Here is a 27589-nt window from a genome sequence, read left to right as displayed (position 1 = left end):
ACGCTTGTTCAATCAGTTCGTAATAGTCGGGCCACATTCTCCAACGCACGCTACACATGCAATGCTGCCGGGGTCGGCAGTGCAGCGCTACAGGTGTGTCCCTTCGCACGCGCTGCCCACGGGAAGCGCTTCTCATCAACACCACCGTTTCACACGCGCCTTCTCGTGGTCATCGAGTCTCTCTTCATGTCGGTCTACTTACGCCACAGCACACCTGCTTACTTAATCAGCTCATGTTTATTACAATTCATATTGCTCCCAAAGCCGCTCACCTTACTTCGTATGACATTGCTGTGTTGCTATCGCATCCATTGCTTCGCCCTTAGGGCGAAACGGTGACATTTTTTTTTCGACCACATTTTCTCTCGGTGTTCTTGACACCAGCGGCGGTATAGTCATCACTCGTAATGCAAGCATCCCTTTCGCGTGCAGCTTGTAGCTCCCTCAGTTTAGACGCTTTAACGGCCTCCCGGTTCTGTCTCGCGCTTGGAGCTCGGTACGAATTTGAACCCTCTAGCCATACAGATGGTCCCAAGACAAATGACTGTTTGGTGTGCAACTGGTGGTGTGCTATTAGAGAATGGTACACAACAAATCTCGCCTATAATCTTCATCGTCGAGCTAGTGCTCAAAACACGGATTCCGATCCACGAGAAGGGGAAAATGTACGTAACAATCGCAGGATAACGTTCTTTCAATGGGGGAAGCAATACTGCCTCCAGAGCAAGTCAGTGTAAATGGATGAAAAGAGTCGCCACTGTTCCCTCTCACAAAGAACAACACGAAGCAGTAATCATAAAGCACTGCTTGTTGCCAGTGTCTCTGGGCAGCACAAATGGTGCGTCATGAAAATTTTGCATATCACCGAGCACTACGAACAGCTAGGCGTCGTATACCCGTTCTAACACACATCCAGTCCGTGCCTATATAAGCTCAGACCACAACTTCAAAAGTGTCACTCGGGACCTTCCGTTCATGCCAAAAATAAAAGTATATTCATCCTACCGCCTATGACTAAGCTCCGTTGGTTACGCTGGTGCAAGTTGGAATCAGCTAGCGCAAGACAGGGGTAACTGGAGATCACTGGGTGAGGCCTTCGTCTTGCAGTGGACATAAAATAGGCTGATGATGATGAGAGACGCCACATATCCGCAGCATGAGACTTGCCCAAGGAGATATGCAAAAATGTACGAGTTAAGATAAGGACATGGACGTTCATTCTGATGTTCATGCTACCGGGCATTCTGATGGCGTACCACACATCATAGGAAAGTGAAAATAAAAGCCTCTTGCGGTGTCTCAAAAATGTGCTTCTTCAACAGGCAACACCAGACCTTTTACTTTTCAGATAGCTACGAGTTCATATGTAACTGAAGCGTCCGCGAACACGTGACTAGAAGCCATATGTTCATGTTGCAAGCTTGAAACAGTAAAAAGTAGCATGCTACTAGGCGCCACGTTCATGCGCCTATACAAAGTTTTGATTCGCTACATATGACAGCAGCACTAATAACGTCTATGCGTACCTTGCAAATGGATACTGTCTTTATATCCAGCTTGTGACGACGTCATTGCAGGCAATCGCCTAGATCTATCATGTCAACAGCGTGGACATGTTCACAAAACATTTGTAAGTTGCCACGAATAATAAGCGGCAAATAAAAATGCGTACTATTGCAGGGCTTTACAGTGCATCTCGCTCACTTTCAAAACAACTCGCACAATGTATAGGTAAGAAACACAGAAGCACGGAATATCTCTAATATGCACAGATACATAGTAACTAATCCGGTTGTGGCTCGTATAGGAGCTGTCCAGGCACTTGTACCACACGAAAGCACTGAAGTTCATAGCTATATCGCAGTGTCTACTCTTGAAGGCACTAGAGAGTTCACAGTAGATTCTCGATGTTGCTTCGGCTAGAGCGAAGCAACATTGTTGCGCCTGGTTTAGATTCACAAAAGCTCAATCTCAAATGTCATCCCGTCATAGAGCGCGAGAAGTATGCGTGCCGCTAAGACACACGTGCAAGTTTCACGAGTCCGATAAAAGCGATAATATCGTCAGCATCTCTACGTCACGTTTCTTTTTTGATGCTTCTAAGTCAAAAGTTCGTGGTATTGGGCGCTTTAGGGCTAGGGCATTTGCAAGCGCCTCGACACCTCCTGCACCCAACTGCATTCCTCGGAGCGCCAGTTGAAGAAAACGTCGTGGTGTGTGCTGCTGTCGACGTAAACGGCCTTGGTGTCGCCGAAGGATGACCAAGGCACTTTCCTGCAATGTAAATTGAGAATTTACTGAGAGGCTAAAAAAATGTCACAGTTTCGCCCTAAGGGCGAAGCAATGAATGCGATAGCAACACAGCAATGTCATACGAAGTAAGGCTTTGGTAGCAATATGAATTGTAGTAAACATGAGCTGATTAAGTAAGCAGGTGTGCTGCGGCGTAAGTAGACCGACATGAAGAGAGACTCGATGACCACGAGAAGGCGCGTGTGAAACGGTGGTGTTGATGAGAAGCGCTGCCCGTGGGCAGCGCGTGCGAAGGGACACACCTGTAGCGCTGCACTGCCGATCCGGGCAGCATTGCATGCGTAGCGTGCGTTGGAAAATGCGGCCCGACTATTACTAACTGTGGTGTGAGCGCGCACAAACATGAATAGATCACACTGAATGACTGCAGACGACTGTCAGAACGCTGGCAGCAAGCGCATATACGCCGCAGCGGGCGAAGGTACGTGCGGTCTATCGCTTCAACGGAAACTGAGCGGCGAATGCACAGCGCATAAAGGTCAGAGCCGTGTGGAGATAAGAGACGGTGCGAGCGAGCGACGAGCGCGGTTGTTGGCAGAGTAGAAATGCGCCCCCCCCCCCCCCCCTCCGCTCCCTCCGGCGCTCGCTTCCCGCTTCGGCGCGCGGCGAAGATTTTATCTATACGGAACCTCACGGCGACGGCGACGCCGACGGCAGAAATCCGGTGGAAGTGTCCATATAATTGCTATCGCAATAAAAAATAAATTTAAAACCAAGTTCTTTGTTACTTTGAGTGTAAGAACTTTGCCCCATGAAAGTCTTATGTTCTGCACCCTTTATTGTTATCGGTAAAAGCACGCGAGGTGTCAATTGCTTTATACACAGCAGGGCCGAAAGAGCATAATGAGGCTTTGCAAAACAGGCGCGCCGCATGCAACCCAATGAAAGACGAGTCTAAGCGATGTCCACATCCCAACGTTGCGAATCTTTAACGAACGTCTTTGTCGCTTGCGTGGGTGAAACTCAATACCCTTGCACTCTCGGTCGTTATATTAGTTGTTAACGAAATAGTAGACTTGAAATAACTGCATTATCTTAAAGCCATAAAATGCTGTAACCGAAAAGTCTCTTATAAATGACACTTGTAGTTCTCGAGGAATGAAACGCAATTATTTGAGCGCTCTGCCTTCGGCATATGTTACACCATGCGAAGCATTCATGCATCGAGAGATATGCGAAATCATATGAGTCGGTTCACTAAAACTAACTCCTCGCAAAGCTTGTTTTATCCACAAATGTGCAATCCAAAAATGGTGTCATATACGTACCAAAGACCGTAGGCTCACACTATCGCGTTTTACATCGTTGAATCCTGTGCATATAGAGTGCAGTGTTGAACCAGTCACAGCACCCGCCGTGGTTGCTCAGTGGCTATGGTGTTGGGCTGCTGAGCACGAGGACGCGGGATCGAATCCCGGGCATTGGAAGCCGCATTTAGAGGGGGACGAAATGCGAAAACGCTCGTGTACTTAGATTTAGGTGCATGTTGAAGAACGCCAGGTGGTCCAAATTTCCGGAGTCTCCCACTACGGCGTTCCTCATAATCAGATCGTGGGTATGGCACGTAAAACCCCATAATTTAATTTTTTTAACCAGTCACAACTTAGGAGTTGCTTCGAAATAATGGCAATCATCGTAGTTTGCGGATTGTGTTATATATCCAAAAGGCTGTAGTTACTATACAGCAGCGTAAACCGGACTTAATTCTGGAATAGTATTTTCCTCGTGAATGCCAGTTTTTTCTCATTATCTTGACAAAATGGGGGGAGGGGGGGAGAGGGGGTAAATTTACGCAGTTGCGTAAATTAAATTACGCAACTGCGTCGCCGCAAGCCTTCGTTCTTCTTTGAAGAAAAAGGTGACTCACCCGCTCTTCGCGAAAGCGATGGTGTCGCTCAAGTTCATCATCGGTCTGTAAGCTTGGCGTTTCACGTTCCCGTACACAAAGGCAACGCCTCCCACCTTGGTGATCGCCGACGCCATCTCCACCAGGGGGCAGTAGTAGATGGCGTCGACTAGAAAGTCCACGATGCCAGCGTTCCTTTTGAGCGATTCCGTGGCGCTCTCTGGCAACTCGTCGAACAGCTTCGGTGCGTTCCGCGTCGTGAAGAAGTGCGCGAGGCGTCCGATCACATGCCGGGGCTCCATGTTCTCGGAGATACCTTCGGACTTGGCTATCTCGTCGTCGAACAGCGCTTGACCTTCTTCCCTGCTGTAACCACACAGGACGCTCACGTTTTTCAGTGGTCTCAACGGCATCGCGCTCCATGGCGCGACGGACGCGAGAGACGGAGGCCCCGACTCGGTGTTGTTGTCCAGGTTCGGAACGAAGCGAAGTGGCAGCTTCATCTTCACGCTAGCCTCCAGCAGCGTCGACGCGTTGACATTCCTCAGGCACTGCACGAGTGCGGTCGCACTGGCGGTTTTCGACACGCGTGCGCATTCTTTTAGGTTTGCCGCGATCATCTCGGCGTTGTCCATGCCGCTGTTTCGAGGAAGCAAAGACCCAGCCACCAATCCGTGCAAGATGAGTCGCTTGAAGAATCCCGCCATCTGAAACTTCGGCGACAGCAGGTCCAGCGAAAGCAACATGCCACCGGAGCCCACGCCCAGGCCAACCATCGTCGTAGGATCGCCATGGAAGGCTGCGACGTTGGCGCGAAGCCACGACAGGGCCATGACGAGGTCGCTGAACCCGGCGTTGCTCGGCATGTCTTCCCAAGGGGTTCGCAGGAAGCCGAATACGCCGAGCCTGAAGTTGATCGCCACCACGACGACATCTGCGGAAGCTATCTCTCGGCAGGCATTTTCGTCGTCGGACACGTGTCCTTTCTGGAACCATTCGGACGAGACGACCACCAGGACCGTCTTGAGCGACTCTTCGCGCGTGCACAGGAAGGGTGTCCAGATGGAAAGCGTCAGGCATTCCTCGTCCATGTACGGCGGCGTCTGATTGGTCGAAGGCTGATAGCAATGTGGCCCGTGCTGGTTGGCTCGGAACGTTCCCTTCGCTCGTGCGAAACAAATTACAGGTAAAGGAAAAGGCGTTAGCGACCGAGGTCTCGTACATTAGGGAACAAGTGAACTGCGTTGTCCCAAGTTCAACGAGTAAACCTTGCCTCTTTAATAAAGTACGCTTTCAGGAGCCCTCTCTACCTTCTTCCATATTCGCTGTACGTTCAAGCTATATTATGCGTACATACTAGGTCATGACACAATGTGTAAAATGCTAAATATACGTAGACTTTTCATTTTCACAACTGCGCAGCGTTCTTTGTTGACAAACTTATCGTACGTTCTAATATCTCCACCTTTTACTCGAACGCAATCCCTTGACGAAGCGATGAAGTATCCCAACCAGTCATTTGAAAATTTATGGAAATTTATGATACGATGACACACTTGTTTAGAGCTGGGGAATAGTGTGCTGTAGATTGGTTTTTCACCGTCTGCCGAAGGTTACGTACACCGAATACCACCGGCTGCTACACTGGGCAGTAGGCGGCGCGAAAGGTTTAGGTACGCCTTTGCGGTTGGACTCGACGACTGCTTGCACTCGCCTCGCTCAGGGCGCGAATGCCGATAAATTTGATTTGTGCAGTTCATTTGCATAGTGGAAGTACAAGCAGCAGCGGACAACCTACATAATCCGCGTACGCTCTAATAAGTAAGTTGTCTCGAACCAGTAACCTCCAGTATCGATTCAAGTCTAGGCGAGTTGGTGCCTTATCTAGGCTTTGCAAAAACATCGCCATAGACGTGGACAAAAAAACGAGAAGCTCAGGACGCGAACGCTGTTTTCGTTTTTATTGCGATAGCAATTATATGGACACTCAAAAGCAGATTTCTGCCGTCGGCGTCGCCGTCGCCGTCGGCGTCGCCGTCGCCGTCGCCGTCGCCGTCGCCGTCGCCGTGAGGTTCCGTATGACGTCATTTGGAGATGAAATCGTCGCCGCGCGCCGAACGCTGTATGTGCGAGTGAAAGGGCGCGAGGGGCGCGTCTTTCACGGGGAGTGAACGCACGGCGGAGAACAAACGCGCGTTCTGCGCCGTGCTCGCTTAAGGGCTGCAGAAGTAGGCGTCTCTTTTCTCCTTTACAATCACCATATATGTAGAGCAAACGCGCCTTCTTCGGACGCGCGAGAGGCGGTGGGGGAGGGGGAGGGAAGGGAGGCGACGTTTAGCTGCGGCACCAAGTGCCTATTTATATCAGAGGCTCCAGCAACAGTCACCAACGCCGCACGCATTTTGAGCTAACGCGGGCAAAACGCCGATGGCGTCGACAACAGTTCTGCGTGTTGTTGCTACCAAAGCCGCTCACCTTACTTCGTATGACATTGCTGTGTTGCTATCGCATTCATTGCTTCGCCCTTAGGGCGAAACTGTGACATTTTCTGACAACTAAAGACTGTGCTCAGGTAAGTATACGTGAAAGGACTGTAACAACATACGAAAACAATATATAAGAGATAACCATCTAAAAACACATTCAGCAAACACTGATGATTGGTGCGAACAAGTGGCGCCAGAAGAGGCTCATTAATCGCCACTGAAACTCAAACAATTAAGCAGATACATTGCTTCCTTGTAGGCGATCGACACGGGCTTGACGCAATTACGTATTACCATTAACTAAAAAAGTCTTATTCGGGCTTTGGGACACACTGTCACACAGGACAATGCAAGGTCCAAATACTACCCTTTCTCATTCATAACGTTGAGCGCATGCTAATGAAGGCTAGTGTCGTCACCTTCTGGTTCTTTATCCACAGGTTGTGGGCCGCTTTATCGAAACATAGAACTACGGTTGATGTCACAAAACGGCAGAAGGCGCAAACGTGCGCCTGGAAACACCGCTCGCACGATATAATAGGTGTGCAGGAGTCTGCGCATAAATGGCAAATACGAAACAACCCAGTGTACGTAGCAAAAAGATGCATTCAGAATTTTTGCTGATATGTGTTATCGCCGCGTTATAAGTGCCAGGTGGCAGCTGCTCTGCAGGGCCATTCCGTAAACGCTCTTTTGTTTTGGCTTGAGCGTTAACATTTTGTTTCCTCCTGCACATTGATGTATTGAGAACAAGAGTGGAATTACAGGCATGTCGGTCTCGTCGGCGTAATTGAAGCGGTTGCCGCCACTCGTCGACCTGCCGTAAGGAATGCCGAAGAACTGCCGGACTTGCTTTTTGCCGGCGCCTACGTTGCCGGAACTTCGCGAGCCCTGAATCTCGCCGCTGTCGATCCACACGCTCAGCTGTTGGGCGTCCGTGCACTCGGATGTTTTGTGCGTGGTGATACGGCCGGCGTTCGACGACGTTGTCCCGCCGCTCGACTTCCTCCTCGGGTTCCGGGAACGCGGCCACATGAAGTACGCGGACAGCAGAAAGATGAACACGAACAGCATCAAAGAGCCGCCGATGGTTACCACGTGATTCCTGCGAGGGAACGCGTGAGACATCGAGGCTAATTGAAATTGAAATTGAATTTTATTTCTCGTTCATTCAAACGAGGGTAGGCTGAGACTAAAGGCATAGAGCCTGACAAAGGTCTCAGCCCCCACGAACGACAGGGTTGACAGCAGATCACACACATATGCACAAGTTTGCGCGTTACAACAGCGTTGGTTACAGTGAAAGTTCATGGTTGCACTGTCCACGGTCATTAGACCCTTCCATTTTATATAAAAAAGTACAGCAACAGCTAAGTACAACTAGGCATTTCAGATTCTAATGGTGCACAAAAAAATGTCAGCGAATTTATAGAGTAATATAGAGTAACGACATGCGCCAGAAAAAAAAAAGAAACACATCCTGATTGTGTGCCAAAAATTAAAAAAATTAAACATAAATAAAAAGTGAAAACAGGACCTGGATGCAAAACATATTTGTGTTAATATTAAACGCAAAAATATGACATGAAATCACATCATGTGGATCCTGCAAAAAAATTACATGTAATTCATGGCAGAAACATTTTTCGATTAATGCACTCATTTATTCAATGTTAAAGTATATATCTTCCCTATCTAACCAATCTCGTATTTCTTTTTTAAATGTCTTTAAAGAAATCTTTAAGGATACAGATGCACTGAATCTGTTCGTTATTTTTGTGGACTGATAGAGAAATGTTTGTTTCCCGTAATTGGTCCTTGCTTTTGGTGTGCGTCGTGTGCTGTGTCGCAAGAAGTATCCGGAGAGGTTACGTTCACTACATTGTGCGCCTGCGTTTCCCTTTCGGATTTCTAGAAGAATTTGCATATAATATATTCTGTCCGCACGCAGGAATCAGCTGCGGAACTAGCTACGAATGACGCGAAAATACATGCGCGTGCCTAAGGACACTCTTCAGTCCGCATTGCGGCAGATCTGCTCCTGCAATGCTAGATCTGTGTCATTCTTAAATAGGCATGCCAGTAGACCAAAATCCTTAGGTGTAGCGCGCCCGTGCGACAAACCTGCAACCATACGCCCGCAAACTCATTCGTGAGTCGACTCACTCATACTGCGTGACCCGTGAGGCTGAGTAGAATTTCGTGGCTGATAGTAGAAGTTCGGTGAGTCTGAGTCGGAGGGAGGGCCAGGTTCAGTAGATTGTTGGCGAGTGTGATTCCGAGTGAGCTCGACTGAGTGAGGGCATTAGGCAAAAAATAAATTTTGTGATTGAGTCTGAGTCGTTATCTCGCCGACCTATGCTCAATTGAAAAAAAAAAAAAAAAAAAAAAAAAGCCGGGGAAATCGTGGCGACGGCGGCAACGTGGGAAGTTTATCCAAGCGGCGCGCCACATGCTTCGAACGACTGTATAAAGAAAAAAAAAAAAAAAAAAAAAAGAGGACCTAACCTCGAGGCCGCCGCGTTATCGGGCGCACAGCGCTCGGATTCACGCTGCATCCTCAAGGTCAGTGTACATACAGCCTCTCTCTCGCACGCACGCGTTCACTCGACCTTCACTCTCAGCACCACGCACGCATGTTGCTTAATTTAAGCGTCGGCACTGGTGTCTTGCGCGAATGCAGCACTGGCGTTCAGAGGGAATGACGGCAAATGTCGAAGTTACGGCCAGTAGTCACGGTTATGCACTGGCCCTGCTGCGTGCGCATCTAAGCGTGGCAATTTTTTATCCCGATTCGTACTCCTCTTGCATCTTTGAAGCAACCGCGGACCTTCGAAATTGTCAGTGTAGATCTCTATCTTCGAGAACGGTGAGGTAAGCCCGACCTCTGGCAGTGCTCTCCTGTTTCGTAGTCAAGTTAGGCTCTCCCTTGTTAATTTAGGCTCTTTTACACTGACTTCATGGCGCATACTATTTTTCTTGCGACGCCATTTTGGCGAGCATGCTGCACAACATCAGCAAAAACTTAGTTAACCGATTGAACAGCTACTATTTTCCTGGTGTTACTTTCTTTTTGGAACCTTTCCGATAACCTTCTTTCTGCGACGTACCTTCAGCTCTGCGTTCAAAGATCGCAATGCATGCTCATGATGTGGTAATTTCTGTTATAGTTGACTTGTGGACATTGTGATGCACAGAACGCAAAGGTGCTTGGTCGTATATATATTCAATACTGCGTCATTTTTCTTCAAAATTTGTTGTTTGGCATCCCTGTGCATGTGCTCTATATCAGACTTCATCTTTTTTTTTTATTGTTTTAATATATGAACGTGAAAAAAATGTTATGTCTGCAATGTTATGTCGTTAAATTGCAATGTGCCATTTATGAAGAAAAACCACTTAAGTGACCATAATATTTTCTGTTTACAAATACCAATATGAGCGCGTTTATACGCCTCAGTAGGCTACTTTATGCGGATTTGCACGTACTCAGTACGGATGACGATAAAATAGAACACTAGAAATGTGGAGCGCAGATACGGACGCGTCGAGGTGCCGCACCATGTGCCTCTAGCGACGCCACTGCCTGCTAAGATGGCTGCTGAGATGCCTGGTGTAGCTCTATAACATTAAACTTCACTAATTTAATAAATCAAAGCGCGTTGAATCCTAACTGAACCGGTATATATTTTTTTTCGGCTCGACGGCCTGGGTTTGATTATCAGTAAACGCTGGTGAGTGTGAATGTACGTCGTTATGAGCGCGAGCGAGTATACGTGTGAGTGTGAGCAGAAGAGTGTGCAAGTCAGTGCGTGGCAGTGCATGTTTGCAGAGGTGAGTGTAAACATGACTTTGAAGCGAGCTCTGATATTGCTCCGTATCAGTGATCATTTTACAGTGAGCTAGCAGGTAATTGACACGAGTTATAAGCCGGTGAGCTCGAGTAAAATGAGTTAGCGGGCGATTCCATGACATTAAATGGACTCTGGTCCCATAATTCCGTTAGTACGAGTTTGTCAGTAATTACCCGAAAACGAGTGAGCCCGCGAGTGAGTGTAGTTCCGCGAGCATAAGTGGGCCTGCCTCAGTCTGATTCTAGTGAGTCTGAGCACGAGTGAACCTATCTTAGTCTGGTCTTGGCGAGCCTGAGTTCGAGTGAGCCCGGTTGAGTAGATTTTTTTGCGAGTCTGAGTGCGAGGGAGCCCGGCTGTGTTGAACTTTGACGAGTTTGAGGCCCGAGTGATCCCGACGCAAAGAAACAAACAAAAAGAAATGTATATCTTGTTAGCAAGTCTGAGTGAGTTTCGTTTATTTTGCCGACTAGTCAACTTGTCGGCTAGTTAACCAATCCGACGTGCATCAATACTCGACTAAAGAAAGCTAAGTTGCATCCGTAAAATTACGCTTCAGCAATATCAAAGCGGTCATTAACCACGAGAGGAGCTCTGTTAGGCTCGTAAACACTACAATGACAGATGGGCGGAGACGCCGACGTGAACTTTCCGCACAGTGGAGCTCACGTCAACGTCAGGCATTTCTCCAGCGTGCACGCGGGTCTATTTAAGCAATCATATGTAGATCAGTGCTGCATTCTTAATAAATTGAAGATACAACTTCGGGACTATTTGCAACGTATCCTGCCACAAAACTGCCCAAAATATAGTTTTCATGGAACGTCGACGACGCAAAATTTCACCGTGCTAGTATCCGACGATTGCGGCCATGATGGCGTCAGTGTACCGCAATGCACAATGTTGTGCTTTTTGATGAAGGCCATTTTTTACCGTAATATCACTGTTACCGTCACTCGGCGTGAGACACGCCTGCTGTTCTGTCGTGTTTCTTGTTTACGTGGCTTGTCGACGTGCCAGTGCCACAAGATGGCGGCCACGATGACGTCAATACAAACCATCTATACCGGCAAGAATCCTCGAAATCCACCATGTCAGGCTGACGCTTCGTAGCGAAATTGAAAGGAAGGAGGAATGTTAAATTCTGCGGTTTTATATATGGTGCCATAATTAACCATGATCTGATTATGAGACACGCCGTATTGTGGGACACCGCAATTATTTTCACCACCTGGGATTCTTTAACGTGCACTTAAATCTAAATACATTAGCGTTCTTGCATTATATCGCCACCGAACTGCCACCGCCCCGGACAGGACCAAACCCGTGACCTTGAACTTAAAAGCGCAATGCTGTAGCCACTAACCTAACCCGGTGGATGAAAGAGAAAAAGGGATAGCCTTCGTTTCCTCCTCTAGTTATCGATACCATTTTCTGCGAAGTAAATGAAACTAATGCTTTAGAAAGGGTACCCCACTAGTATTGTTAAGCCAGTAGTAGTTGCCCTGAAGAAAACAAATCCCTTTGTCGGAACGATGTTGATGTTGTCTGGCTTTTTATAGTGTTTTTTAACAGGCCGAGACAAAGCTTTCAGGCGCATAATGTTCGAGAAATCCACACAATATAGAACGCGCTTGGATGCCCCAGAAAGATCTATAGGATCCGTCCAGCCAATCATACAGAAGTCTGATTGGGTGGACGCTCCATCTGCGTGAAGCATGCACGACCTAGTTAACCGTGTGTGTGATTCACGCATCTGTCGTCGCACTTCGTCGTATCACACTTTGTGCTGGTCTTCGCTGCTCTGAAATTTTACGGTATATTCTTTTTTTTATTTATTTAAAAAATTTTTACTGCTTGATGGGCCTGGTCCTCTGGCGGCCATCTGCAGCCGTTGTGATAACCCTCAGCTTGCGCGCTAAGCCTTACCCTCACCGTCTGCCACCCACTCTATCCAATCACAACATGTTCCGTACCAAACTGTATTATTTATCAGCCCATACATCGCCCACCTATCTTATCTATCTATCTATCTATCTATCTATCTATCTATCTATCTATCTATCTATCTATCTATCTATCTATCTATCTATCTATCTATCTATCTATATCTATCTATCTATCTATCTATCTATCTATCTATCTATCTATCTATCTATCTATCTATCTATCTATCTATCTATCTATCTATCTATCTATCTATCTATCTATCTATCTAATCTCAAGCACTTGCCCTGTCTTGCCGCTAAACGTGGTCACAGGCTGCGTCGTGGGGCGTCGTCTGAGGCGCTCTGGAGTGCCACCGGGTGTCGGAGCACGCGGCCTCACGTGGTGCACCGGCGTCACCGGTTTGGCGAACACGGCCTTTTTGGTCCCCTCGGTGCTCGAGCGGACGTTGAACTGGCACTGCACGCGAGAAACGCAGCCGTAGTGCGCGGGCTTGGCGGGGACTGTTCAATGGGAAAAAAAAAATGTATGTATTAACGCGATAGCGCGCCGTGTCGCAGAAAATCCGGCGTTGGTGTCGGCGGGGGCACGCCGGCGTCGGTGGCTTAGAAAATCATCCCGAACCACCCCGATCGCGCAGACGCTGCGCGTATTTATTTATTTATTTATTTATTTATTTATTTATTTATTTATTTATTTATTTATTTATTATTTATTTATTTATTTATTTATTTATTTATTTATTTATTTATTTATTTATTTACTAAAGTGACGTTTCCTCTGGCTCGTGCGCTCGCGTCCTTTCTCGTTGATGAACCCTCCTCACTATGCACAAACTCGCCCAGCGAACCAACCTACTGAACAGAGGGGGGTTACGCTGTCTACTTGTTAATAGTTTTAACGTGGTTTGCAAGACAAGTCGATCATGAACATGGCATCACGTCTAACCAACCAGATGCCTCATAACACTAACCAAGGGAGTTAATTAATGTGTGTTGCCAGCAGCGTATATATCAGCTTGTGTACCGGGAAGATCACGCTTGATTTTGCCAATTACGCCTCGATAATTTCTGGCCATTCTTGAAATTTATTTGCGCGTCATAAAGCAACTCTGGGGTAGTAATATTAGAGGTCTATATAGATTAATTTTGGCCACCTGCGGTTATGACAAGTACCCGAACACTGTACACAAGTGTACTACACTGACTCCGCGTGCATACCCATAGATTCCAATAAACGGACCATATGCTTAGAGTTCTGAAGCGAATTTTTTAAAACTGTGTCGTGAAAACGAAGATGAAGCGAGACCAGAGCGCGTGCTTGATACAATAGCTGTGTCGCTGCTCCAAAACTTCAGCGTGTTACAAGGTGAATAAACACCTTAACATTTTGGTGGTGGATGCTAGGTGCTGGGTACTACTACCTCACGCTGGAGCTCCTAAGCTGGACATTGACGCCGACCCGGCTAGTGCTACCATGTCGACCGACACTCCTGGGCCACCAACGCCGTCGACTCGAAGATGATCTGCGTCACTACCCACCGTTAGCGCGACACCGCCGTCAGCTGCACCGTCGGTACTGATGTGGAGGACATGGCTGGCCTCTTAACGATTAAGCAGCCTTAGTAAGTGGGACAATTCTGTCAAATTAACGAACGTCATCTTCTACCTCACGGACGATGCGCACCTATGGTTTTATAACCAAGCAGCATATATACCAGCTTGTTCTGCGATGAAGGTTGCCTTTGACAACCTGTGTGGCAGCAGTGCCGTAGCTACGCGCACGCACTCGCTCGTGAGGAGATTCTGCTGCTGTGTTACAGCGCCAAGCAGTGCAGACGTTTTGCTGGTGGTTTACGGGACCAAGAAAACCGGACATAAACGCCAAAAAGCCAGAAAACTATATAGAACAGCTAAAACAGAAATAATTTTCCTACGCAAGTTTCTTATCTGTTATGAAATAAACATTTAACAAAAAAATCAAAATAACGATTAACACGCTCATTTTACGCTAAATAGCTTCCAGTTGCTTACATTCCAGACTACATGCAGATGCGCAGTTAAAAATGTGTGCTTTGGCCCCGTAGCTTTGGCTGCGCTGCGACAGAAAGTTGTCGCCGGGTATTGCTATACGAAGACGTAATGTGCAACAACGTTAATCCGACCCGGACGGAAGCTGACAAAAGTAACCAGGTTCTTAGGTGCACTAAGGAAGTAACATTTCAGATGCTTCTCACCGAAAACCCAGCCAGTGTTGCAGCTGTTGTTAAGTACTGCAAAAACTGTGACGATGTGCGCCGCAAAAAGAGGTTTCACTACCCCCGCCATTCCTCAAGTCGCATCTGTCCAGCTTAGCGCTTGCTCCTGGCAAAAATGGCCTCCGGTGAACTCCCCCCCCCCCCCCCCCCTTCCTCTTCCGATCATGGCGTTTATACACCAGGAAGCGGAGCGCCAGCTTTCAACGCTACCTCTTCCTCGGAACCTGCACAACCCCTGCCTCAGAACGCGTGAGTGGCCGCCCTGCTGACCAATGCCGAAATACCTGCCGGAATCACATCGCCCCGCTTTGCATATGGACACGCCCACTAGTTTATCTTTTTCCGGCGACCATCTATCCCCGGATAACTGCTCCAAAGTTATCGCTCGGCGCAAGACGCCCTTTCATGTATCGGAACTTTCTCGAATGTTGTCACTGATTCTATAAGGAAACAATCTGGTCTGTGCGTGACGCGAATAGACATTCTAGAACGTACACGAGCACGCTGGAATCTACGATGATTGACCCCTAGATCAGATTTCGACTATCGACGACTGCGCTCGCCGCTATCGTTCTGTTTTGGGTGTTACTTGATCTTCTAGGCATACGTTCACCCAATAAAGAATTGGATTAGTGAACCATAGTTTTAGCACTGTCTCTATCTTCACCGTCACTACAACTTGTCAGTATTAATTACCAAAGTGCCAGATACCGGCTCCCGTGGCGCGTCCCGCGCCTCTGTTTTCCCGCGCAGCGGATGCGTGGCGCCTGAGATGACAGCGGAAAAATGTGCTTTTCTTGCGGTTTTGCTGGAGACTTCGCTCACCATTGCCGTCGCCAGTTCCAGCCTTCTCGCGACATCGTTAAAACAGCCGAATTGAGCTGCAGCATGAAACTAAGGATTCACGTAGAAACTAAGCGATTACGCAGAAACGTTTTTGCGGCTGCTTATACGTCGAGGCATCTATGGTAGAGGGCATACCTTGAATGTGTGGGGGCCCGATCGTTCGTTATCGCGGTCTGTGCCGGCGATAATCGCGCAATGCTTGCCGGTGTCAGGCAGAGATGGGCCCGCCTTGAGTGCTTCCGTGCTGTCCTTCTTCCCTTGAATGGAGGATTTCCTACACGTACCGCGGAAGAAGCAATTGTACACCGCCAACTATTACTGCACAAGGAACTAACTAGTTGTGCAGTCGTTTAAGTGATATTGCTAATAGGAGTACGTACGCTCTGCGACACCTCACCAAGTCATATACAGTACAACTTCCTTATAACAAAGTCAGCGGGACAGAAAAAAAAAAAAATGTCACAGTTTCGCCCTAAGGGCGAAGCAATGAATGCGATAGCAACACAGCAATGTCATACGAAGTAAGGTGAGCGGCTTTGGTAGCAATATGAATTGTAGTAAACATGAGCTGATTAAGTAAGCAGGTGTGCTGCGGCGTAAGTAGACCGACATGAGAGATTCGATGACCACGAGAAGGCGCGTGTGAAACGGTGGTGTTGATGAGAAGCGCTGCCCGTGGGCAGCGCGTGTGAAGGGACACACCTGTAGCGCTGCACTGCCGATCCGGGCAGCATTGCATGTGTAGCGTGCGTTGGAAAATGTGGCCCGACTATTACTAACTGTGGTGTGAGCGCGCACAAACAAACATGAATAGATCACACTGAATGACTGCAGACAACGACTATCAAAACGCTGGCAGCAAGCGCATATACGCCGCAACGGGGAAGGTACGTGCGGTCTATCGCTTCAACGGAAACTGAGCGGCGAATGTAAAGGTCAGAGCCGTGTGGAGATAAGAGACGGTGCGAGCGAGCGACGAGCGCGGTTGTTGGCAGAGTAGAAATGCGCCCCCCCCCCCCCCCCCCCCCACGCTCCCTCCGGCGCTCGCTTCCCGCTTCCTTGCTTGCGCGTGGAAGATTGAGTGCGTTCGCTCTCCGTGACAGCGTGCGTCCCCGCACGCTTCCGCTCGGGCATACGGCGCGCGGCGAAGATTTTATCTATACGGAACCTCACGGCGACGGCGACGACGACGGCGACGGCGACGACGACGGCGACGGCGACGCCGACGGCAGAAATCCGGTCGAAGTGTCCATATAATTGCTATCGCAATAATAACTTGGTTATATGATATATTTCGTTAAAAGCGGACAGGAAATGAGCGAGTCGTAGTAAAACGCGGGGCCTAAACTGCAAAAGTGCGAGAGCTCGTGAGACGCACATTGAAACAGTCTCCCTCTAAAGGGCGAAATCGCACTCTGACGACCTGCGTCCCCTGTGACTGTATGTATGTATTTATGTATATGTATGTATGTATGTATGTATGTATGTATGTATGTATGTATGTATGTATGTATGTATGTATGTATGTATGTATGTATGTATGTATGTATGTATGTATGTATGTATGTATGTATGTATGTATGTATGTATGTATGTATGTGATCTGCACGCATGTTGTAGTGTTTCGTGCGCGGCGCCATGGGTGCTATTTACAAGAAGTCTTGTATGGTGTATCTGCATATACCGAGAGATTATACCTGCCTTGGATGTGCTTCGACAGAGTTGCGGCGTTATGGCGAAATTGTAGAATGCTTGGCTGCAACAGCCACGTGAGAAACAAAACCGGCGATCGAAATATTGCTCAGCTTAGGTTCTTCTCGACCCCAAGGGGATCAAGCATCAGTGCCAGAAGACCGCAGAGCTATCAGCATGAAGAAATGTAGTGTGGTTTCTCTACATTAACCGCTGGGACACGGACCACACCGCGACACACTGCAAAGTCTGAGGTAAACATTCACGTTTTTGTTGGTGAAGCAACGTTGACGCTAATTCGGGCGACGTAAATGGACACGACACGCAGCAGACTGCGTAATGTTGGCGGTCACGTTTACCGTGGTGGAAATTATAAATCGTTCATACTTAATTTTCGTGAAAGCAGCGCGTGTTTCTAGCCACCATTTAACAATACAGGGTTAGCTGAGCTTCACACAAGCACGGCCTCCCGTGCTACCGTTGAAGTGTACAAGAACGCCATTTGAAAAGCAGCCGCGGGCAACTGGGCTCGCTTACCGACAGTCGGTATTCATCACAGTGTGGTTACGCAATACAGACGGAGTACGGAGTTCCGTATGCTCACTGCACGAGAAACCCGATTGCAAATAAACAGAGAAAGTCTGCTTGCTTTCCCAACACCAACGAATAGCATGCGAGCACTTCGATGCACGGTTGCTGCACCCAGCTGCTGGTCAGATAATTGTGGCCCTCCATTGATTGTAAGCTTTAGTTGCTTACGAGACAAAGCTTGTTGCGTTTGCGAGGTAGTATTTAGTGCCAGCGAGATCGACGCGAGGAAGAAGTTCAACATCGCGCTGAACTTCACGCGAGTTACAGGAGCACGACTTAAAGAGCGGAGCTGTTTAAGCCAACCATCAGTCCGTAACGCGTAAGCAGAAATTGTGGGCCGATCCTGGCGGCAGTGCAAAAAGAGTCCAAGCGCAATGGCACATACACCTGTGAACTAGCGAAGGTGTTTAAGCCTAGCCCAAATACGTGTCCAATACCTAGCGATAGCTAATCAATAGGTAATCGATAATCGATCAATAGTCAATAAATTCCGGAAAATGCTGGAGATGACTTGGTAGTGCTTAACCTAACCCAAATATGTGGCCAATACTTTGCGATAGCCAATCAATAGCCAATCAATAGCTAGTCGATAATTGATCAATAATCAGTAAATTCCGGAAAAGCATAACCCGTAAGGCCAGGACCAGCTAGGGGTCGATCAGCTCCGCTGTTTCTTTAGCCTTGCACCACTTGCACCACGAAATTTTTTTGGTTGATTCAATCAACGTGCGTACGCGCTTAAGTGTATCGTCGCACTAATACACGCACCAATCGAGAGCCAAAATGGACAGACACATGGTAAGGACGCTAAGCGCGTTTCGGAAGCGGCTTGCAGGCGAAGGTATGAAATCGCGAGCGGCAATATGGCGGCGACAGCGGACGACGCTAGCGCTGCTTGCGGATGACTTCAATGAAAATGAGACGCCTAGCGGTTGCTTTTCATCGGAGGATGGCTTACTTGGAAGCATTCGAGCGTGTATCGACGTGGCTCGCTTGGCCGGTGGAAGAGACGCTGGCGAGGGATTGCAGACCCTGCAGGTGGGGGTCGTCGTCGGTACCGATGGTCACATCGGCCGCGGGCGACATCACTTGTTTCGGGGCGGTGGTGATCAGCCGCCCTTCCCATGGCTTATTGCGTGCCTTGGGCCCATCAGTGGAGCGGCGCCGGGAGACGTCTTTCTTCGAGCGGCTGCGATTGCGCCGCGGTGGCATGGCAGCGTAGGTGCTGAAGGCGGCCGAGGAGCAACGGGAGCGCGACCGCTGCACGGTTACGAAGCCTTCTTCTTCTGGTCGCGCGATGCATTCACGTGCGGTACGTGCTCTCGAGATGATGCGCGTTGGCGATGACGGTTAGTATATGCTGACTTCAATCGTACGCCCTCTATTTTAAGCAAATATTCGCGTGGGGTAGTAACATTGACAGTAACTTCTGGCTTTATTATTCTCATTATTACTGTTACTACTATTACACCCGCCCGTGTCTGGGATGTGTCGCTGTGTGGGATCATCATCATCAACACCGCTTGTGTGAGCGCGCATCGTACGAATATCCCTAATGTGCCCTTCAGACCGGTTTAGAGCAATTAAACGACGTGATTTCCGCAGAAGAGGATATCCTGGGACCACGATCTTGCCCGTGTACTTTGTGAACAGCCATAGAGGGGTTGTGGTGTTTCTTGAGATGCACCACCCTATTGGGGGCGAGGACATATCGTGGCGCCATCATGCAGAGTAATGTCGAGATATTAATTATCTAACTTTGCGGAGAGATGCCTTGGCGTGCCAGTCACTATCTTAACAAAACGTCGTTTTATGCATCGAAGCACAAAAGTATGAATAGGTACATAAATTATGGGGTTTTACGTGCCAAAACCATGATCTGATTATGAGGCACGCCATAGTGGAGGACTCTGGAATAATTTAGACCACCTGGGGCTCTTTAACGTGCACCTAAATCGAAGTATACGGGTGCTCTAGCATTTCGCCCCCAAAGAAATGCAGCCGCCGTGGCCATGATTTGATCCCGCGACATGCTTAGCAGTCCAACACCATAGCCACTAAGCAACCACGGCGGGTAAGTGCAAAAGTAACTGGAACGGCAATGCGTTTCTCCGCAATGTTCCGGAATTAATATCTCGAAACTGGTGCCATCCTGAAAATTAGTTCCTAGTGCATCCGCCTTGCAAACTGCACGGCTAGAATTTGTAAGTTGTAACATGGGCCATAAGTTAATTTGTTAAAAACCTAATTGGTGAATTTTTGTTAATTAGTTGATTATGCATTTCAATTTTTTGTGCAAGTAATGTCCGCCTCTTCAAGTAGACCAGCCTCATGAACTAGAATTGTGCTATCGGCCACACGCAACCTTTAAACATTTTTTGAAAGTGTTTGCTGAAACATCCCGTATTTATGGCCTCTGCATGCAAGAGGCGATGTTTCCATCACTAATGCGTAAATGCTGTAAATGATTAGAAGAGCCTTCTTTCTTTTTCTTGTCGCCAGTCGTTAGCATTGCCTACTGGAAATAGAATCAGTATTAACACATATCACTCACGTGCTTTTCACACGCCGTTGATAGAAGACTCTGCCGAAGTGGTCACTGAAGTCTGCAGGTTTCTTTCAGGGTCAAAAAAGCACGCGAAGTAATTTGAAGTGAGGTGAACATATATCAATATATTCATTCTCTAGGGATAGGCTATCCATTTAGTTGGCTACCTCCTTCTCTTTAAAAAATATAACAAACTTTAACCTATGTATATATTTAAATATATTGTGTCTGTGCATGGTGTTCTCAGCGAAAATGAAAAAAAAATGTTGAAATGGAGGAAACACGGATGAGGTAGCCGCCGCTGGTGCTTCTAATGTGCTTGTCCTCCTATTGTCAGGATTTGCCGAAATAAAGCGAAAGTATAAATTAGAAGCCGTGTACGTTCGCGCCAACAATGATGCGTAAGCTTTTAGTAAAAACAAAAGGGAAAAGGTAGAGGCAACGCAAAAGAATCCTCAAATTATGTGGGTAACAGATCTCCGGTAATAACACTTTAGGAGCGGGGGGGGGGGGCTCTGCCCTACCGGGAAAACTCTGGAGGGGGCTCTGCCCTACCGGGAAAACTCTGGAGGAAGCTCGAGCCCCCCCCCCCCCCCCCCCCCCCCCCCGTAGTCGGCGCCTATGCTCTACTGTATACAGTACACAGATGTTCAGCAGCAGTCTCTAGCCAATCATGACAGCTGATAGCGCGATTGCACTGTCCAGGATCAGTGGCAGAGAAGTAGAATCCTTGTTGTAAATATGTTGGTGGTAAGCTAGAATTCTTGTGGCCGAATGAGTCTTTAATTCTTTCTTTGTAATTTTCTTCGCAAAACAATTTTGCGATTTCAGCGACGGACGGCATCAGACACCACGGACCATAAAAAAAAGAAAAAAAAAGAAAGAAAAGGGTTTGAGCTCACTACAGCTATTGCCGTAAAAAAATTAAGCACATCTGTAGTTGCAAATTACTCTTCTAGAATACCAAGACTGCCGCTGTTACCCTGAAATGATGCTTTATATGCCGCAAAAGACGCAAAAGAGAACGACGGCTGGCAACATGGCCGTGATGTTCCCGCGCAAGGGCACCTTGACGTCACAGACGGACTGAGATATATTTTTAGAGGAGCAAAATACGGAACTGCAATACGGCATGTGCGTGCGCAATGCCAACAGATCTGACTTTTTTTTTTTAATATGGACATACCATAGCTCTATGAGGGGCTATGGAAAGAATGACATTATTATACACAGGCATAGAAAATGTAGAAAGAAATGTGAGCAGGCACTGCAAAATTGACATATTGTCAGAAAATAATAAAAAAGGTACAGTAATAGAATTGCAAAAAAAAACAACTTTCCTATTGATTGAATATTTGCTCAGCGATATGTAAGCCAAAGTCGCTTAAGTGATATCAACAGCAGTAAATAGGCGCTTAACTACAGGAATCAAGCCAATTCGAACGAACTCCACTCAGCAGCAAGAGGCGCTTGCCATTAGCCATCAGTGCATTAATATCATCTTCTTTCTGAACAATTCATTTCAGTGCAGGTTACACAAAGCAATACGTATAGGATTCTCTACGACACTGCGTTAAAAGGGGGAGTTTGTCCGGTATGCAACTTCAAGACATCAGGTACTCCAAAATTGTGCTTCCGCACAGAGTTGTATTTGGTGCAAACAGGGATCAACGCAGAGGCAACTGCCAACACTGCTTTACTACGACTGTCTGGAGCGGACAGTCGATGCCCCGTATAGTCACTGCAGAAGATACACCTCGCGGCGAGGAGGAAACGTAAGGCCGTCTGTCGCAAAAACAAATAAGCGTCTGAACTGCGAAATTATATCAGCATAGAAAAAAACATTTTGAGAAGAGAATGGTAACAAAGTAATAATAAATGTCCAAAAACTTTTCGAAAGGGCGCTTCAGCTGTCCATTATGCCCTTCACCACGACGCAGGTCAGGACTTGCCAGTGCTTCTCCTCGCGCCGGTGGTCGACGTCAACAATAAGCGTCGTGCCTACAGGCGAGTATTGGTTCCAATTGACTTTGCTGCAATGGACAAGAACTTGTCGTAAGTCGCGACAATCGAAAAGAAAAAAAGGGGGAAAAACTACAAGGTTCTGTGCACGATTGTGCGAAAGAACCATGCGGACGATCACCATTGTTCTGTCTGCAATTTACATAGTCAAATTTGCTACTCGCAGGAGCCCTTGATGCGAGCCAGGGCGCGATGATAGGAACAGAAGGCAGTAGCTCTGGGTTTGAGCTTTCTGTGCATTTTCTTTTTTTTTGTTAGCACAGTACCACGTACCAACCAATACTCAAAAAGTGTACCTTTTTACTCATAGCATCTGCTCAAATAGGCGTCGCGTTCTCAAAATTTTCATATTGACATTAGCGCCAGATCATTTAGCCTATCGAGCGCAGGAATCGTATCTTAGTGGCTCTGTGGCGTTGCGTGTTCAAGATGCTTACTAGCAATCATTCAACCCGAGGTTAACGTGTCATTCCCTTTTGTGACGTTCGTTTAGAGTGCACCATTTACCGTACAGTTGAGACTATCAACGACCATTTCAACGCGACAATGGTCTATTCTCTAGTTGGCGAAGCACTTTACGCATCTCTCCAAAATTCAAACATAAATTAATTGATCGTAGTTGCAAGCATACTAACTACGATATCTCCTGTATCGTATGTACACTATGGAAGTTCATATTGCTCTGTCCTATAGATTTTCTTGTCACACAACCTAACACCGTTCCTTTTTCGAACTACGCAAGGAACAGTAATCTGCACGAAGTACCGGTTTTATGAAAAAATCTACGTAATCAGTCGCTTATGTATCACAACTCCTACAGTACTGCACTTAAGCGAGCCAATCTTCTTCCGCCGAAGGCAATCTGCTTCGTCCGTAATTGCCTTCGTATTGAGTGTCTCATTTACAGGCTCGAATCTTCTCGAAATAACTTTCTATAGATGCATTTCTCGTAATACTGACAATAACAATTTACATTACACTTCCGTGATTAGAGTATGGTTATACCTTATGAACATTTTTTCCGGAGGTATGTTTACGTCCCTTCAGCACTCTCAGATGCGCATTCCGGTCAACATATACGAATTTCTAGTGTTTAATATTAGTACCGCCTACTGGAGAGAGAGAACAAGAATTTTCGGTAACAAGGATGACTCAGTCGCTTGAGTCGGGGCCACTGTCAGTGGCGGGAATCATAAAACAATAATTAAACAAAGGAATAAATAAAGAACACTATCGTAGCCTGTCGGTCAAAGCCGGCCTTGCGCACAAATTTCCCATGGAGTTTACAGGTCTCAGAGCATCCTAGCGCAGAGCGATGCCCTAGACCTAATCGAAATGTTTTGGCACATGATTTTCAACTCACCCTGTTTTCGCGAAGGTAATGATTTCTGCGGCTGAAAGAACTGGCGCGAAGAAGTTCTGCGGCCCTAGCGACGCGTAGTGATACACCGTCGCCCCTTTAGCCGACGCGGCGGCGGCCAATACGATACTTGGACAGGTCATGGTGAAGTGCATCAGGAACTCCCGAAACCCCTGAAAGTGCGGCCTCTCCAGGAACCTCCTTGTCTCCTCCGAGAGGGAACTGTACTTATACACGCCGGCTGCCGTGTAGAAGCGAATACTTTTTTCGTACACGACAGACGTCGGTGTGCTGGCATTCAGTTTCAGAGAAGGAACGAGGTAGTCGTCAAACACGGCTTTTCCTTCCAGCTCACTGTAGCCGATCACGATGTCCACGTCAGTGAGGCGAGCCAGGTTTGCCCAGAGGTCGGTTTGGGACACGACCGTCAAAGGTGGCCTGTACCTGGACGGCCCGAACCGCAGCGGCAAGGTGGCGTTGACGATGTCCAGGAGCTCCTTGTAGCTCTTCGACCGGAGGCAACTGGTCACTGCTATCGCTGAGTGCTGATAAACGGGGCACCGCACTGCTTGGTGCATCAGGGCGACGCCCGAGGACGCATCGTTCCGCGGAAACATGCTGTTCACGGACAGGCCGTGGAGAAGGAGACGCCGAAAGTAGCGCCTGCTGTTGTTGTTCGCGAGCAAGTCCAGCGAGAACACGTAGGCGCCGGATCCGTGGCCCAGCGCCACCATCAAGTCGCGGTCTCCATGAAAGGCGGCCGCGTTGTTGCGGATCCACAAGAGCGCCATGAACGCGTCGTATATCCCGACGTTTCCCGGCGCGTCGCTGGGCTCTCCGTTGAAGAAACCCATGATCCCGAGCCTGTAGTTTACTGCTATCACGATGACGTCCCCAAGCAGCGCCAGGTCCTGCCAGAAGTCCTCGTGGTCCCGCAGGTCTCCCGTCTGCAACCACTCCCCGCTGCCAGCCACGAGAACAGGCTTGAGGGGTTCGTTCTCGTCGCAGACGAAAGGTGCCCATATGGATATTGTGAGACAGTCCTCGGCGCAGTCCTCGTAGTGCAGTCCATTCTGAGGACACGGTGGTCCGTGAGACGTGGCGTTCCACGTGCCACCGGTGGGGAAGTAGCTGGACGCTCTGGTCATGCGGAAGCGGCTCAAGCCTTCGGGAGACAGCCCGTACGGAATACCAAAGAAGTGCCGCAGAATGCCTCGCGTGGAGTTGTCGGAGGCGTCAACAATCGTCGCGGCTTCGCCGTAGACCTTGCCGCTACTTGTGGAGACGACCAGCTGCTCGGACGACACCACGTCGCATATCTTCGATGGAAACTCTGGGTCGAGTGTTCCGTGAGCCTTGCTCAACCACAAGGTGACGTAGAGAAGCAATCCGAACAATATCACGGAAAGGACGAAGCCGGTTACGAAGACCGATGTCCTACGAGAAAAAAGAGGCCATGAACGAATGCACTTAGTGCGCCCTCTCTTGAGCATCATTGGAAAGTACCCGGTCCTTAAGTATATTAAGCCGCTAATTACAAATCTGTGGCAAATAGTAGAGTTAAAGGGAATGCATGCGTTAGATTGAGAACTAATGTTAGGTTGATTTTTTTCCCTTTTTTTTCAATCAATTTCTGTGCGTGCAGGGCATCCCGAAGGTAGCCTACCGTCGGATGTGTTGTGTTTCTTCCAATACAGTCTTTATAAACGAAATCACACTATAGACATGCCATCTGATCGCGTCTTTCCTACCATAGCTTGAAAATTGGCCGATTTTAGTAAATGTCCGGGTCCGTGTTCCAAACGTTTTACGTAGGTCTGCCCATGGTTGGTTACATTTGCTGCGATTGTCTCGCTTCTATGACATTGACCTCCAGAAGTATAGCGGGTGCCCCAATAATATTCATTGAAGGTATGCTCTTAAAAATAGTTTTGTCAATATGACTTGGTTAGTTCCTTCCGCCATTGCCGCCCCCATGGCAGTGTTCTCATTATCACGAAACTTGCTATCGTAAGTGAGGGGCCCTCGAACGCCGGCAAATGGAGGAAGCGCTTTTATGTAGTACTATATCTTCAGCAAGCAGCAAAGCTACCAATCTGCGGGACTGTAGTCACGTGATGTTTACGTCACATGAAGCACGTTTCCTCATTGATCGGAACTCAAGCGCCCGGCACTTGGAATAACGATCGGCAAGAAGACGATCCGACCATTGCGCAGGAGGTCAATCACTTACGGTACTTATGTAATAGGAGTTTTGTGAATAGGGACCCTGATTTCTCGTTATATTTATTGACAAAGGGAGCACAAACCCAAATAAAGTCAATAAATCGAAATAGAACTACCGGAATGGGCATGTGCGCTTACCGTATTATGTCTGTCTCGTCGTCTTCGTCATCAATAAAGCTTGGCCTCATCATGCCGATGGGCAGATTTTTGCCGATTAATTCACTAAGCGGTGTGGCAACGTTGCTCGGAACGTTGCTTTGCGAACTCGTAATGCGCGCGGCTAGTTCAAGCAAGGGTTCCGTTGGAGAGCTCCGCGCTGAGAACGAAGTGGTATGGCGCGGAGATGGTGCTGAAGGCTTCGATGGCTTACGAGAAGGAATCGGGGACGTAGACATTCTGGGAGACGGAATTGGGGACCTATGGGACTTGGGAGACGGCATCGACGACCTCGGGGACTTGGGAGATGGGATCGACGACTTCGGGGACTTGGGAGGTGAGATCGATGACCTCGGGGACTTGGGCGACGAGATGGAGGCCCTCGGCGACATTGTAGGCGAGGTCGCTGGCGATCTCGGAGATTGGGGTGAGGACATCCCGGAGTCAGGAGACGCAGCTGGGGATGCCCCCGACTTGGGAGACCGAACCGAAGACGTCGATGGCTTGCTTGGTTTCACCGAGTGCCGTTGCGATTGCTTAAGACGTTGCTGCAGTGCGAAGTTCCGCATGGTTCTCTGCGTTCCTTCCGTCGGTATTGCAAAAGTTGCCAAAGCAAGCTGCAGTAGAAGCCCCAGCACTGCTGCACTCTTTCTTCGCCTTCTTCTTCTTGTCCTCGGTACCTTCGAACGGAACGTGCTACGGAACGTGCACCTTTCGTCACGTCACTAGGGACCCGTTTATGCGCGACGAATGTGTGCTTCCTCGCATGTATGCGAGACAAAAGGTGCTCGCAACATAGTTTGTTCTGTGTACGCGTGTATAAACTTTGTTAAGGATTGGCGTCAGTTGATCTTACTTATCACTAAGCATCTTTTGCCGCTATGTGTCGCTTCTGTGTCTGCCGTCGCTTCTGTGTCTGCCTCATCTTGTGTCACTGGTGTTGCTGCACCTGACAGTTGAACCTGACGTCAGCATTGGGCGCGGCGGCGTCAACTCTTCGGCTTCTGCTTTGAAGTGCTAACACGTCTCGGGAATGGGGTTAAAGTCGACGGTCGTTGAAATCTGGTCTTGTCATCTTGCAGTAACATTCTAATATTAACTGAAACATGGCTTACAGGAGACGTAACGGACAGCGAGGTGCTCGCTGACTTACCAAATTTTCAACTGCTTCGAAACTGTCGCAGGGGTACGAGGGAGAGAGGGGTACTTGTCGCCGTGAGCCAAAATCTATCCTGTACACCTGTAAACATTGTGTCCGATCTTGAAATCCTATGGCTTAAATGCCATGCCACACTTCACTCAGTTTTGCTAGGTGTTGCTATAGACGCCCTCATAGTACTCTAGACTTATCTTTCAAGTTGAATAACATCCTAAGTGAAATAACGACCAAACACCCCAACATGCATGTAATTCTATTTAGACACTTCCATTTTCATAATATCGATTGG

At 48.1% G+C, this 27589-nt stretch overlaps 2 protein-coding genes across 2 annotated transcripts in view; both read right to left on the bottom strand.

Moving 5' to 3' along the window:
- LOC119446615 (phospholipid-transporting ATPase ABCA3) overlaps positions 1 to 27589 on the bottom strand; it is a 255324-nt gene that overhangs the window by 89735 nt on the left and 138000 nt on the right. The window lies entirely within an intron of this gene.
- Positions 1722 to 5586, bottom strand: LOC119445206 (carboxylesterase 3A). Its single transcript, XM_037709529.2, has 2 exons — positions 4181 to 5586; positions 1722 to 2274 (listed from the first exon to the last, which is right to left on the bottom strand). The coding sequence occupies exons 1-2, from the start codon at positions 5248 to 5250 to the stop codon at positions 2136 to 2138; spliced, it is 1209 nt and encodes a 402-aa protein (XP_037565457.2). The 5' UTR covers positions 5251 to 5586; the 3' UTR covers positions 1722 to 2135.

Source organism: Dermacentor silvarum, chromosome 3, assembly GCF_013339745.2.
Source record: "Dermacentor silvarum isolate Dsil-2018 chromosome 3, BIME_Dsil_1.4, whole genome shotgun sequence".
Lineage (NCBI taxonomy): Eukaryota > Metazoa > Arthropoda > Arachnida > Ixodida > Ixodidae > Dermacentor > Dermacentor silvarum.
The sequence above is the reverse complement of the archived record's forward strand: the minus strand, read 5'-3'. Positions and strand labels throughout refer to the sequence as shown.